Source organism: Dipteris shenzhenensis, chromosome 1 (genome assembly GCF_047967505.1).
Source record: "Dipteris shenzhenensis isolate YYH24624 ecotype China chromosome 1, Dip_SZ_1.0, whole genome shotgun sequence".
Lineage (NCBI taxonomy): Eukaryota > Viridiplantae > Streptophyta > Polypodiopsida > Gleicheniales > Dipteridaceae > Dipteris > Dipteris shenzhenensis.
This window is the reverse complement of record NC_141596.1, coordinates 72,668,489-72,683,236: the sequence shown is the minus strand read 5'-3', so window position 1 is coordinate 72,683,236 and position 14,748 is coordinate 72,668,489. Positions and strand designations below refer to the sequence as shown.

The 14,748-nt window shown below is 48.6% G+C and overlaps 2 protein-coding genes across 3 annotated transcripts in view; both read left to right on the top strand.

Moving 5' to 3' along the window:
* Nucleotides 1-14,748, top strand: part of MKK6 (MAP kinase kinase 6) — a 39,805-nt gene that overhangs the window by 13,069 nt on the left and 11,988 nt on the right. The gene's annotated exons all lie outside the window — the stretch shown is intronic.
* On the top strand, nucleotides 10,053-11,530 carry LOC147906347 (uncharacterized). Its single transcript, XM_087378715.1, has 2 exons — nucleotides 10,053-11,015; nucleotides 11,504-11,530. Exons 1-2 carry the CDS (start codon nucleotides 10,068-10,070, stop codon nucleotides 11,528-11,530), a joined length of 975 nt encoding a protein of 324 aa, XP_087234841.1. The 5' UTR covers nucleotides 10,053-10,067.

Below are 14,748 nucleotides of genomic sequence, written 5' to 3'. Positions count from 1 at the left end.
ACAGCAAGACCAATGGGTCCGAAGGTCCACTAGACAAATGAAACCGCCAGACAGATTTGTTCCAGGAGCAGATTTTATTATGCTTACAGATTGTGGAGAACCTTCCTGTTACAAGGAAGCCGTGCAAATGCATGATAAAAGGCTATGGGAACTAGCCATGAAGTCTGAAATGGACAGTCTCCATAAAAATGGTACTTGGGAATTGGTGCAGTTGCCTAAGGGCATGAAAGTACTGCCATGCAAGTGGGTGTATAGATTGAAAGTCACACTTGGAGCTAAGCCAAGGTATAAAGCCAGGTTGGTTGCCAAGGGCTTTAAGCAGGAGTATGGTGTTGATTTTGATGAGATCTTTTCTCCAGTGGTTAAGATGACCACACTCAGGATTGTACTTGCTTTGGTTGCATGTGAGAATTTGGAATTATGCCAAATGGATGTGAAGACAACCTTTCTTCACGGTGATCTTCATGAGGAGATCTACATGCAGCAGCCAGAAGGATTTGCAGTTAAGGGCAAGGAGTCACTTGTATGCAAGCTTAAAAAGAGCCTTTATGGGCTGAAACAGGCACCAAGGGAATGGTATAAGAAATTTGATACCTTCATGAAGTCCCAAGGTTTCAGGAGAAGTGATGACGATCACTGCTTATATACCAAAAGGGCTGCCAATGGCAGCTTAATCATTCTCATTTTATATGTGGATGACATGCTTATTGCTGGTAGAGCTCGTAAGGAGCTTGATGACCTTAAGAAAAGATTGCATGAGGCATTTGATATGAAGGACCTTGGTGATGCAAATCACATACTGGGAATGCGGATACGGAGAGACAGGGGACAGCGTTTGTTGTATTTGTCTCAGACCGAATATATTGGCAAAGTATTGCACAGGGTTCATATGGAGGGGGGGAAAACCCTTAGTTCTCCATTGCCTCCGTATGTGAAACTCAGTGCAATGGACAGCCCACACTCAGATGCTGATAGGGCTAAAATGGCCAAGATTCCGTATGCTTCAGCTTGTGGCAGTCTCATGTATGCCATGGTTGCCACCAGACCTGATATTGCGTTTGCAGTGGGAGTGGTTAGCAGGTATATGGCAAATCTAGGCAAGAAGCATTGGAATGCAGTGAAAGGTATTATGAGATACCTGAAGGGCACACAGGAGTTGTGCATATGCTTTGGCAAGCGAGATGCAAAGGTGCATGGTTATGTGGATTCAGATTTTGCTGGTCATCCCGATAACCGGAAGTCTACTACCGGTTATGTTTATACATTCACTGGAGGTGCAGTATCATGGATGTCAAGGATGCAGCAGTGCATAGCCTTGTCTACTACGGAAGCTGAATATATTGCAGCCACAGAGGCATGCAAGGAGGCCTTATGGTTATCTCGGCTAGTGGGAGATTTGGGCATTACAGGTGATATTCCATTGTTGCATCGTGACAGTCAGAGTGCTATTCAGTTGGCACACAATCCTGTCTTTCATGCAAAGACAAAGCACATTGATGTGAAGTATCACTTCATCAGGGAGGTGATGGATGATAAGCTGATTCAGCTTGTCAAGATTCACACAGATGATAATCCAGCAGATCTGTTGACAAAAGGCTTGCCTGCGGAGCGGTTTGCACATTGCCGACAGTTGATGGGTATAGGTTGAGCCTCATTTATTTTTACTTGAGGGCATATTGCCTTTAAGTGGGAGGTTGTTGGGGTAAAGGCTCTATGGCCACCCAAGTACAGTTAGTACACTTAGTACTTTATTTGTTAAGTACACTAAGTACACCGTACTTAGTGTTGTAACCTTATCCTTTCATATAAAAGCTTCACTGTGTGCTAGGGGAGGTACACACATACGTTTTATCCCCACACTTCTTGTGTCTTATCCTGCTTGTGTGTGTCGGTGTGCTCTCACTCTCCCCTTCCACAGACACTAGGAGTAAGACAGAAAGACAAGACTAGAAGACAGACGTAAAGACTAATAGACTGAGAGACAAGATAGAAGACATGACAGACAAAGATCCTGAGACACCCCTCCTCGAGTGATATCCTCATATGGGTCCACAAGGGTAGGGACAAGATGGATCTAAAACAAAACACAGTCAGATTGATAGACAAATAGACAGACAGACAAGACTAGATAGACATAAGACTGACTGTAGACAAACAGAAAGACCAAGACACTAGAACCCCTTGACCTACATCATCGGTGGTCAAAGTGGTAGACAAGAAATAGAAGTAATCAGAAAGCCCACTTCTCATCATATGAGGAAGGAACAACAGGATCTGCTGATGGAGATGTTGCAGCAACATGAGCTGCGGTAGATGCAGGGGCTGATGTAGAGGGTTTGGAGTAGCAGTCCTTCTCCCGGTGATTGTCACGGCCACAAATGGTGCATGGATGAGCCTTGAAACAGTCCTTCTCCATATGATTAGTTTTGCCACAATGGGTGCAAGGCTTTCTTACCTTAGAACTTCCTTTCTTTGCTAAAAATGCAGTGTCAGTTACCTTTCGTTGTTGAGTTCTTTCTTCCTCTTGGAGAGCATTGATGATACCTTCAAGAGAAGGATTATTGTGATACTTGAAGGTAGTGACAAGAGTAGCATAGGTGTCAGGTAAGCTTTTGAGAAGCACATCAATAGCAATATCTTCGGAGATGGGGGACTTCACTGATGCAAGCTGAATCATAAGACTGCGAAGATAATTGACATGAGAGGCTATAGTAGCTCCCTCCTGCATATGTAGATCAAAGAATGAAATCATAAGTGCAATCTTAGAGTTTTTAGATCGGGGTCCAAAAAGGGTATCCAAAGTGATCTATGCTTGAGAAGCAGACTGTATGTTGGAGATGTGATGAATGTAATCATCTCCAAGACCGAGCAAGATGATAGCATAGGCTTTGTCGTTCTTGGCAGTGGGAACATTAGTGACAACTTGCTCAATGTCGGAATCTTCGGGAGCAGCACGGTGAACAACGTCCCAAAGACCTTCTTTCATAAGATGGCACTTGATTTTGATTTGCCAAGTATGAAAGTTGGACCCATTGAATTTGTCGATAGACATGAGAGAATGAGAGGAAGATGCCATGTGGGAAGGTCTTACCTCTTGCTAAGATGCAAGGGCAGTGTCTATTCCCTTACAATATTGCAGAAATAAATGAAAGGAGAGATCCAAGAATCCGGTTCTCTCACCACTTTGTCAAGGCCATAGCATGTGACAGCCCATCGAAGCAGGAGGAACCAGCAAAAAAAAAAAGAGGAACTGCTCAGCAAACTGAAAGAGGCAATGCACAGTACCTTAATCCCAGGCATAGGCAGAGGCAGAGGCGCAAAAAGGAGCGCGGTCCAGGAGGTGCAAGCAGCGCGAGCTCCAAGGCAATGCCATAGGGAAGACGTGGGCAGCTCTCAGGCGATCTCCGTGCAGTCACGAACAGATGGGGCAGATCTCCGTGAAGATGGCGCAGATCACGAACAGCAGCTGGAGAGGTACGGCCTGTGCAGGTACGGATTCCGTACAGTCGTACAGACTGTACGGACAGTCTTGACTGTACTTCAAAATGTTCATTCGTTGATGCAGGTGCAGGAGCGACAGCAGGAGTGGGAGCTACAGCAGGGACAGCAAGAGCAGGAGCTACAGCAGCGCCAGATCTGTGCAGATCTGATGCGCAGATCTGGCAGAGAGCGGAACTGCGCAGCAGATCTGGCGCGCAGATCTGGCAGAGAGCTGGCGGGCAGATCTGCAGCGGCAGCAGGAACAGCAGCAGCGTGGCAGAGAGATGGCGGGCAGATCTGCAGCGGCAGCAGCGTGGAGAAGACGGGCAGAAGATGAAGATGGCGACCAGCTGAGCGAGGGAGAAATCTGAGAAGAGGCAGCTATGGCTACAGCAGACTGAGGGGAGAGAAGAGGGATCAACCTTGCTCTGATACCATGTTGGAATATGGAAGCAAGAACTAGAAACTAGAAAACTAGAAGTGAAATAATAACAAGATTGAAAGACAAGAAGTACCTTGAGAAGAGTGTAGACAAGACACAAGCTAGATAGATAGATTGCAATGATGTGACCCATGAATATATGGGCCAAAGTACAAGACATAAAGCAAGAGTGCTTATGGGATAATTGTAGAGGTGCCACATGGCACACACTCAAGACACAAAGACTAGACTAGACTTAGACAAATGTAGACTAGGGAAATAGTACACTTAGTGTGCAGTTATCTCCAACATAGGCATGCAGGGAAGGAGCCAATACCAGCTGCATCCAAGTAATCCCAAGGTCTTGCTCGATAGAACTCCAAAGGTAGAGCTCTAGGAGCTGCCCTTGGGTGGGGGGACGAAGATGAGGAGTCAGAACCAGAAAGAGGGGTGCTGGTCGTCGGAAGAATTGGGGTGGTGTTGGCCGTCTGCAGGGAAGGGCCTCTCCCCTCCACCGGGCCAGGGGGGGTAGGCGCGGAGAAGGTCTATGCTAGCTTCGGGGTCGCAGGAGGAGGGGGGGTCCTCGGGGAATCATGCTCGAGGGAGAGGGGAGGGCTGAAACCAAAGGTGTCGGGGGGGGTCCCGGAGGGGGGGGAGGTAGGGGAACCAAGGAGGAGGGGGGAGGAGGAGGGGGGTGGGGTGAAGGATGAAGAGGAGGCTGGCTGACCTTCTCCTTCCCTTTCTCCTTCCCCTTACCGGGCTGCTGCTGATTGGTGACCTCAGGGGTCTCCTGCTGGAGAGGGGGCTTTTTGGTTATTGTTTTGTTTCCTTTCCGTTTCCTTTTGACCTCAGTCCAGCCTTCCCCTTCTGGAGGGGTTGTCGATGCCTGGTGGGGGGGATCCTGAGTTGCCTGGCTGGGGGCCATCGGAGGTTCTGTCCTCATGAAGCGAGGGCAAGAGCGTGCCTGGTGTCCGAAGCCGTGGCATCTTAGACACTAATCTGGGCGACCAGTGACCATAATGCGTTGCGTCACCACACCTGTGTCCGTCTCAATCTCGAACTCCGAGGGGATACTCTGTGGATCTAGGACTGCCACTTTGACGCGTGGCACCCCTTGGGCTGCCGCCGCATCAACGAAGGTGTCTTGCATGAGCCAGCCAAAGTGCGCCCCCAAGTCCTTGATGATCGGGCGAAGCTCTGTTGCGAGGCCTGGGAAGATGAGGGTAACTGGATGGCGGGGGATGCGGAAGCGGGCATCGAAGTCCGCTACATTGAAACCCCTATACCATGGGACCATAAGGATGATCTTCCCACCCACAGAGGTAGGGGACCGTCTGACCATATCGCTCGCAGCCTGCACCGAGGAGAGTTTGAGCCAGAAGATACCACGTCCCATGAGTGCGACCTCCTCAATGTGACTGCAGCCAGGCCCTGATGTCTGCTTGTGAAGGGGCGTAGCCAATGACTCTTCCATAAACGGAGGTCTGGGAAAAGTCATTGGCAGCCTGCTTCACCAAGGAGACCTGATGCTCTGTCAGTGTTATGCGGTAGGCTGAAGGAGGGGGGGTCCGTCTGGGGCACCAGTTCCGGGCTTACGGCCACCATACCGCACCGACAAACTGCGAAAGCTCCAAAAGACGGGGGAAAAGAAACGGCAAAGGCGAGGGAGGGAGAAATGGAGGCGGAGGAGGGGAAGGAAAGGAGGAGGGATGGAGGCGCAAGAGGAAGCGGAGGGAGGAGAGACGGCAGCGGGGAGAGAGAATGGCGAGGGAGGGGAAGGAAAGGAGGAGGGAGGGGGTGGCAGCGCGGCGCGAAGGCGAGGAAGGGGAAGGAGGAGAGGCGGGGGTGTGGCAGTGCAGCGCAAGGCGGAGGCGGGTAAGGAAGGAGGAGAGGAGGGAGGGGGGGTGGGCAACACGGTGCATAGGTGGAGAAGGGGGAGGAAGGGAGGCGGGGGTGTGGCAGTGCGGCGCGAGGAGGAGGTGGAGAAGGAAGGAGGGGCGGAGGGAGGGTGGCGCGGCGAGAGGAGGGGGAGGAGGGGAAGGGGAGAGGGGGCCGTGCGGCGCGAGGGAGGTAGACGGGAGCAGGGGGGGCTAGGAGCATTCGCAGGAGCACTCTCTTTTCTTAGAGGAGATCTTTCTACCTTAGATGGTAGCAAGTTCAGGCAGCACATTGAGATCTCGGGGCTGTTAGGCAAGTGCTTACAGTGCAGGCAGATGGGATATTTGGCTTGTGACTGCAGGAGGGGTCTTGGTAGGGATCCCCTACAGCCTCATCAGGAGCAGAGGGCTGCTTGTCCAGACAGGGTACAACGGAGGTAGGGACTGCATATGGAGTCCTCGAACCCTGGGTAGAGCCTTTTGGAGTGACGTGGACCAAGGTCAAGCACAAAAAGCCCAGCAAGTAGGCTTTGAAGAACCGCAGATGACATCCTAGACTATGAGAGCGTGCGAGGGCAGAGCGGGAGGCACCCCCCGGAGCCCTCCATTCCCCCTCTGGCTGCAGCCTCCTCATCACAGCCGCAAATCTCCCCCTCTCATCTTCAAGATACTGCTTCTTCGTTGAAAGCATCCTCAAGCAGCTTATCTGCCAATGTGACGACTGGACAGTTGTTTTTTAATCAGTGAACATTGTTCAGCGTATGCAGTCAATGAAGGAAAAGAGGGTTGGTATGTTGATAGCGGCTCGTCATGGCTGAGTTCGCCCTTCACCTCCGAAGTGCCGATAGAAACTCAGTACGAAGACTTTGTATAAGTGGATGCTCAAGTATGTGTGGGTGTGTGGATTTGTATGTGTGGGAGCATACTTTTATACTATGGTCTACACCCACTGTTGGGCGCTGATGACGTCAGTGGGGATGTCATAGTAGCTAGTCCCTGCTATGCGTGATGGAGTTTATGGTTTTCAATCTTATGAGTGTAATGAAGGTGGGAAAAAGATGGATTTTAAGGGGGAAATAGATGGGAGAATAGTAGGGAAATGTGGGAACTGTGGGGGACTATATAAGTCAACCCAAAAGGATTGTAAGGGGCTATTGATTTGACGTCTAATCCACTTCTCCTTGCTTCCTTCATCACTTGTGTACTTCCAGCCTTGTTCTCTCTACTTCCCTCCCCTATTCCTTCTCTATCTCCCCCTGCCTTCCGTGGCTTTCTCTCACTTCCCCATTCACCTTCACTACATTGGTATCAGAGCCCCGACTCTGGCACCTTTGTTTCCAACAGCTGCGCCTTGGCGTCTATTACTAGCAAGCAAAGACTCGTCCGTTGAAAACCAGCTTTCAGGAGGAGCTCGATCGCTCTACTCAAGCCCTGAATCAGTTGCTCAACCCCATCAGCCCCTCAGCTGTCAGCTAGGCTGCATAGCGGGCGCACGTCCGCCCGTTAGCACCGTCAGCCTCTCCGTTCCGTTCATGCCTTGTTCCGGAAAGGCCGTTCCATCTATTTGCATATCTACAGGAAGTTTTCCCTTTGTCCCGTCCAGCCCGTTTCGTCACGCCTAGCCTTGTTCTGTGCGTCTACATCCCGACCTGCATTCCGTCCGTCCAGCACTTTCCGTGAGCATACCATCCAACACATTTCCCCAACCGCCGTCCACATGTCTCCCTCCCATTCTATCTGCCCGTCCGCTCCCATGCGCCACCTGTCTACTCGTCTCGCCGCCCGTTCCGTGCGAGTCTGTGCCTGTGCGCTGCCATCCACGCCCACCTGCAAGCCTTAGCCTCTAAGGTTGGGATTGGTTGGTTGGTTAGGTTAGTTTAGGTCTGGTTAGGTCTCGCTAGTTAGTGGATTGGGTTACTTTGGCTGGGTTTAGTTAGGTTAGTGATTGGGTAAGGTTAGGTTTAGTCAGTTTGGCTTAGTACTAACTAAGGTTAAAGGTTGGCTTAGGTTGGTCTAAGACAGTGTCCTAACAGTCCTAAAGGTCTAGGCTAGAACTGTACTAACTACCCTAGGTGTCTTAGTTGTCCTAAGCTTCCCCAAAAAAAAAAAAAAAAAACTCTTTTAGGGTACTCCTATAGCCCTATTCTGGGCCTTTCTTAGCCACCTTCGTGGCTCATTTTGAGCCCCGTTTCCAGCCTCTTCACCGAGCTTTCTTCGAACCTCTTCAACGACTGCTACTGACACCTCTCCAGCCTCTACATCGAGCCTTCGACACTTGGCACATTTTCCTCGTGTCACTCATGGCACCCAGGCGTGCACCTCGGTCGGATGAGTCATCTCAGCACGGTGACGATGTTGCTCAGCCGGAGCAGATGCCGGTCACAGAGGGTGCATCTCTTTCACAGCCAGTTTCTGCTATGCCTACCGACACACAGTTTCTAGATGCATTGGCCTCGATGCTTCAGGGGGCTTTTCAGCAGTTGGGGCAGCAGCTCACCACTTCTATGGCTATGCACGATACAGCTATCACCCAGATGGGTAAGAACATTGGGCAACAGATCACTACCGCCATCAGTATGCACGATAAGGGTAAGCAGCCCGCACCCCAGCACGGGGATCAGTCGGATAGCCAGGGTGATTTTTTTGACCCACACAGGGGATTTATGGCTGATGGCCGTCGCACTTATGATGTTGGTTCTATGCATGCACCCCAGCATGGGGATTATGTTGATTCTGGTGATGCCTTGCCCGTGCCGCCGAGCACTTCTCTTATTGATTCCAGGCCTCCATTTGGCTCGCATATTTCATTGGCTGAGCCGTCCATTTTGGGCCGGCCCATTGGCACATTTTTGCCAACGGCGAGCATGCTTGGATTGGGTGTTGGGTTTCAGGGCAGTTGGGAGAGGGGCCAGTCCTCTTCTCAACCTTTTTCTATGCCACCCACCCACCGAGATGTTTATGGCAGGCAGACTCAGCAGGGATTGCATGCTTCGATGACACCTCCTGTTAATACATTCAGTCAGACTCAGCGTGCGTATCAGGGAGGTAATGCTTTCAGTCAGACGCACTTTATGCATCAGGGGAGTGGTTCTCCTAACCAGCATGATGCTGGAAGTGGGCAGCATGCAAACATGGATGATATGCTTTCAGATGCCTTACGTTCATATAGGGCTTTGCCTGAGGATGTTCGTAATGAGATGCCCTTTTCACAGTATGTGAGCTTCAAGCGTGAGTATGCTGGTAGTCACTATAGGAATAACGCAGCCAAAGATGTGAAAGATAAAATCTCTGTGCATAAGTTTAAGGGTGACACTCGCACTCCCAATGAGTTGGAGGAGTGGCTCACGAAGCTTGAAGATTATTTCCGCTTCTACCCTAAGAATGATGAGGAGAGGATCATTTTTGCTGGCATGCATTTACAGGATTATGCACATACATGGTGGCGTTACATGCGAGAGTCACCTCAAAAGCCTACCACCTGGAAACAGTTCAAGGAGCTTATGGTCACGACCTTCGTCTCGGCCCTGATCCTTGAACAGTACCTTGCTGAATTCTATGCACTATCACAGACGGGTACGGTCCAGGAGTACTTGCAGCGTTTTTGGAGACTTTCTTTGTTTGTACAGGATATTTCTGAGAAAGGGAAGTTGCTGCGTTTTATACAAGGCTTAAATCCCTCTCTAGCTGCTGATGTGAGAGCTCACAATCCTCTAACCATTGAGCGAGCAGCCCAGCTTGCTGAGGTGTTTGAGCCAAAATATGCTGGCAAGTACAAGCATGTGTCACATAGCTTCTATGGTACTGCTTATGATGCTGACAGGAAGACAAATTCTGCTGATTGGATTGATAAGAAACCAGCAGCTGCTTCCTTCCCACGATATCCAACAGTTTCTGGAAGTAAGATGCCATATGCAAAGCCATACAGGCCCATGGATGCAAAGACAGGTGTCAAACCCAGTGCTGGTTTTGACAAATCAGAAGTTAAACAACATTCCAGAGCCATAATGGACAGTAGGAAGAAGGCAAATTTATGCTTTAGGTGTGGAGAGAAATGGACACCTGAGCACCGAGATGTGTGCAAAATGAAGAATGTCAGCTGAGCCAAACTCAGCATGATAATTGAATTATCTGATGATGATGAAGTGGCTGATGTAGCAGACCCCCATGATGTCTCTCATGAGGAATTGACAGGAGCTCATGATGCAGATGAGTCTCCTGACACAGATGCCACAAAGGGGACTGTTTTTCCTTTTGATCCGGGTGGGGCTATTGAGCAAACCTCTCATGTGATGCATGAGATTGATATTCAGCCTACATGTGGCAGGAAAGGCCGTAAGCCAACACTCTCTGTGTTGGAGCATCAACCTACAATGCCTTTTCATGTCAGAGGTGATGCTAATGGTAATGTTCCTGTGGATGATGAACAGATTTATTGGGATGCCCAGTCTACACTGTATACCATCTCACTACATGCCTTGATGGGTGCCAAAAGTGCTGACACAATCAGGTTGAAGGGAATGATTAATGGCAGATCTGTCCATGTATTGGTAGACAGTGGTAGCACTCACAGTTTCATTAATTGTAGAACATTGCAAAGATTGGGATTAGTTGCTATAGAGATAGACCATGGTCTGAAAGTGGAGATTGCGAATGGACAGCACATGATCAGCAGACATTGTTGCCAGGATGCCAGGATCAAGTTTTCTGATCATTATGAGTTTGCAGGTGATCTTTTGGCATTGGATATGGGGCCCATAGATGCTGTCCTAGGTTGTGATTGGCTGAAATCCTTGGGGAAAATTAGTATAGATTTGAATGCTTTATCTCTTGAGTTTTGCCACAAGGGTAGAATTGTTACATTGCAGGGCATTGTGAATCAGAAATTACAGGTCATTTCAGCAAGGCAGCTAGCTAGGGAGCTCAAGAACGAAAGTGCCATTTATGCATTGAATGTCTCTGTACCTCAGGAGGGTGGTATTCCCCATGTGGATAATTGTGAAATGCAGAAATTGCTCTTAGAATTTGGGGATGTGTTTGCTGATATGCCATCTCAGTTGCCCCCAAAAAGAGATGTTGATCATGCCATAGTTCTGGAACATGGCAGTAAACTAATAAACAAGGCCCCGTATCGACTTTCTAAGGTTGAACGGGAAGAAGTGGCAACACAGGTGCAGGATTTACTTGAGAAGAACTTCATTGATCATAGCACCTCGCCTTTTGCATCTCCAGTACTCCTGGTGAAGAAGAAGGATGGCTCTTTTCGCATGTGCATTGATTACAGAGAATTGAATAAGACCACCATTAAGAACAGGTTTCCTATTCCCAGGATTGATGACCTGCTGGATGAACTCAAGGGTGCTCAGTATTTCACGAAGATTGATTTGAGGTCAGGTTACCATCAGATCAGGATGAAAGAGGGTGATAAATATAAGACTGCCTTTCGTACAGAAAGAGGATTATATGAGTTCAAGGTGATGCCTTTTGGTCTGACTAATGCACCAGCCACCTTCCAGGCACTCATGAACAAGATCTTACACCACCTTCTTTTCAAATGTGTGCTGGTATTTTTCGATGACATTCTCATTTATAGTAAGGATGCACAGGAACACATTGACCATGTCCGACAAGTGCTAGAAATCTTGAGGATGCATCAGCTTTATGCCAAGGCCAGCAAGTGCACATTTATGGCATAGGAGATTGAATATCTTGGTCATGTTGTAAGCAGGCACGGAATCAAGGTAGACCCAACTAAGGTGAAATGCATTAAGGAGTGGCCGCAGCCACAAAATACCACGCAGCTCAGAGGTTTCTTGGGTCTTGCTTCTTTTTACAGGAGATTCATTAGGCACTTCGCCAAAAGGGCTGCCCCTCTCACTGATTTGCTGAAAAAGGATGCCTTCCAATGGTCAGAAGCAGCACAACTCAGCTTTGATAACCTCAAGGATGCCCTTAGCAATGCACCTGTATTGGTGTGCCCTGATTTCTCACGGTCTTTCATTATTGAGACGGATGCCAGTGGCAAAGGTTTAGGGGCTGTCCTAAGACAAGAGCATGGTGTGATTGCTTTTGAGAGCAGGAAGTTTAATGCCAGGGAAATGAATTATCATGTTTATGATCAAGAGATGCTGGCAATCTTGCATGCTTTTGCAAAATGGCACCACTACCTGTACGGTAGCAAGATTAAGGTCAAAACGGATCACAGGACACTCAAGTACTTCTTAACGCAGCCTAATTTATCCATGAAGCAGAAGAGATTGCTGGCTGCAGTTCAGTCCTATGATTTTGACAATGAATATAGAAAGGGGAAAGAGAATGTGGTTGCTGATGCCTTGTCCAGGATGTGGTCATGCAAACTGTCTGCCATTTCCACGCTTCATCAGGAGTGGATACTTGGGATTCAGGAGGAATACATGCAAAATTCTGATGCAGCCCCTATTTTTGTGGAGTTACAGAGTCCGTCCAGCCAAGGACATGTTCGATTTCAGCTCCGTGTTATGGTGCAGGGACAGAATTTATCTTGTGCCAGACTCCAAGTACAGGTTGATGGTATCACAGGAAATGCACTCATCCCCTATGTCAGGGCATACGGGTATCACAAAAACATATGAAAAAGTCAAGGAGAGCTTTATTTGGGATGGTTTGTGGCGAGATGTGGTTAAGTTTGTCAGTGAATGTTTGCCCTGCCAACAAAATAAAGTGGACAGCCGGTTACCCGCAGGCCTTCTACAACCGCTACCCATTCCTGAAGGCAAATGGACTCACATTGCCATGGACTTCATCACAGGCTTGCCTTCTACAGATAAGGGTTGGGATAGCATATTTGTGGTGGTTGACAGGATGACTAAGCAGGCCCATTTCATACCGACTAGGACTCGGTACTCCGCTTCACAGGTTGCCTGGCAATTCATTGAGTATGTGTTCAAGCACCATGGTTTTCCTCAGGAGATTGTCAGTGACAGGGATGCTAAATTTATGGGTCACTTTTGGCAGGAGTTATTTGCTCCAGTTGGTACTTCCCTTGCGCCTAGTACTGCTTATCATCCACAGACGGATGGACAATCAGAGAGGGTGAACAAGTGGTTGGAGGAGTATCTAAGGCATTACTGTCATGACACGCAGAAGTCTTGGGACAAATGGTTACCATTGGCTGAATTTTGCTACAACAGCACCAAACACCTCTCTATTGGCATGAGTCCATTCGAGGCTATGTATGGATGCAAAGTGGGAATGCCTTCCAGGGTTGCAGACTTGGCTGTGAAAAATCAGCAAGCAAGGAATGATTTGGAGAGTATGAATGCCCTTCTGCAGTTGGCTAAGAGGAATATGCAGGATGCCCAAGCCAAGCAGAAGTATGCGGATGAACAAAGGAGGTACTTATCTTTTGAAGAAGGGGATTATGTGCATTTACGTCTCCATAAGAATTGATATTCCTCGCTCAAAGGTAATACCAACACAAAGCTTGCCCACAGGTATTATGGCCCCTACAAAATCATCCGCAAAGTTGGGCAGGTAGCATATCAGTTGGAACTACCCAGTACCTCCAAGATCCATAATGTTTTCCATGTATCCTTGCTGAAACCACATGTCGGACAGCATGTCCAGGTTCTTCCTGAGTTGCCTCCTATGGATGAAGAGGGCCACATAATCTATGTGCCGGAGCAAATCAAGGGCTTCAGAGATCATGTACTCAGGAACAAAGCCTACACAGAATACCTCATCAAATGGAAAGGTTTAACGGAAGATGAGAATTCTTGGCAACCCGAGAGCATTGTGCAGGACTACCCCTATCTCCTACAGAGCTGATCAGTTTCTGTTGTATCCTTCTCATCCAGGGCAGCCTCTTGGAAATTTTGAGGGCAAAATTCTTTGGGAAGGGATGGCTGTAATGAAGGTGGGAAAAAGATGGATTTTAAGGGGGAAATAGATGGGAGAATAGTAGGGAAATGTGGGAACTGTGGGGGACTATATAAGTCAACCCAAAAGGATTGTAAGGGGCTATTGATTTGACGTCTAATCCACTTCTCCTTGCTTCCTTCATCACTTGTGTACTTCCAGCCTTGTTCTCTCTACTTCCCTCCCCTATTCCTTCTCTATCTCCCCCTGCCTTCCGTGGCTTTCTCTCACTTTCCCATTCACCTTCACTACAATGAGTGACTATCGTGAGATTGAAACTGCACTATGTTGTGTTTTAAGAGGATGAGTTTCTTCTCAGGGAATTCGATTTCCAAACACGTAGCAACCGAGAGAGAGCACACATTCTATGGACGTATATTTCTTCCACAACTCTCCCAATCATGAGCGGGCATCATCAGCCAATGATTCAGCCCATACAAGAGTGGAAATTCATATTTGCAAAAGCAATCTCAAAAAGCATACTTGGAAGACATCTTTTCTGCATACCTCGCGTTGAATTCAATTGTGATATGATGGCTCTGATACCAAATGACACGACCCGCAAGATCCCTCGGTGGCAGGGGCACAGAGTGTCCAGGATCTACTCGGAGCAACACAGCATCAAGACCTGGGGGATTCCTCAGCCTCTTGCCCCTCCCCTTCTCCTTGACTCGAAGCCTTGAGCAGTGGCGGAGCCCCCCATTCCCCGTCTGGCTGCAGCGTCCTCATCACAGCCGCAATTCTCCCCCTCTCATCTTCAAGATACTGCTTCTTCGCTGAAAGCATCCTCAAGCAGCTTATTTTCCTAGCTTCCAAGCCCGAAGCCCCACCTTGGGCAACCCTTGTCGAGGGAATTCTGGAGGATCGGACCATGGAACTTCCTCAAGATACCAGACGAGTGTCCCTTGCCTTGGAGATGACAGTTATGATTTTGTAGTTTTGCAAATAGGGCTCAATCGGAGTGGTTGGTTCTTGCACTTGCTTCTTCATTCAACTTTACCTCCATAAGAAAGGAGAAGTAGATCTTTACTTTGTTTGTGTTAGAAACTCACTGTGCCCACCTGTGAGCCCCCGATT

Excerpts from the sequence above, each read along its gene's own strand:
- LOC147906347 (XM_087378715.1), top strand. The coding sequence starts at position 10,068 with ATGCATGAGATTGATATTCAGCCTACATGTGGCAGGAAAGGCCGTAAG. Across the intron at positions 11,016-11,503 it reads TTGCATCTCCAGTACTCCTG|GCACGGAATCAAGGTAGACC; the intron begins GTGAAGAAGAAG and ends TGTTGTAAGCAG.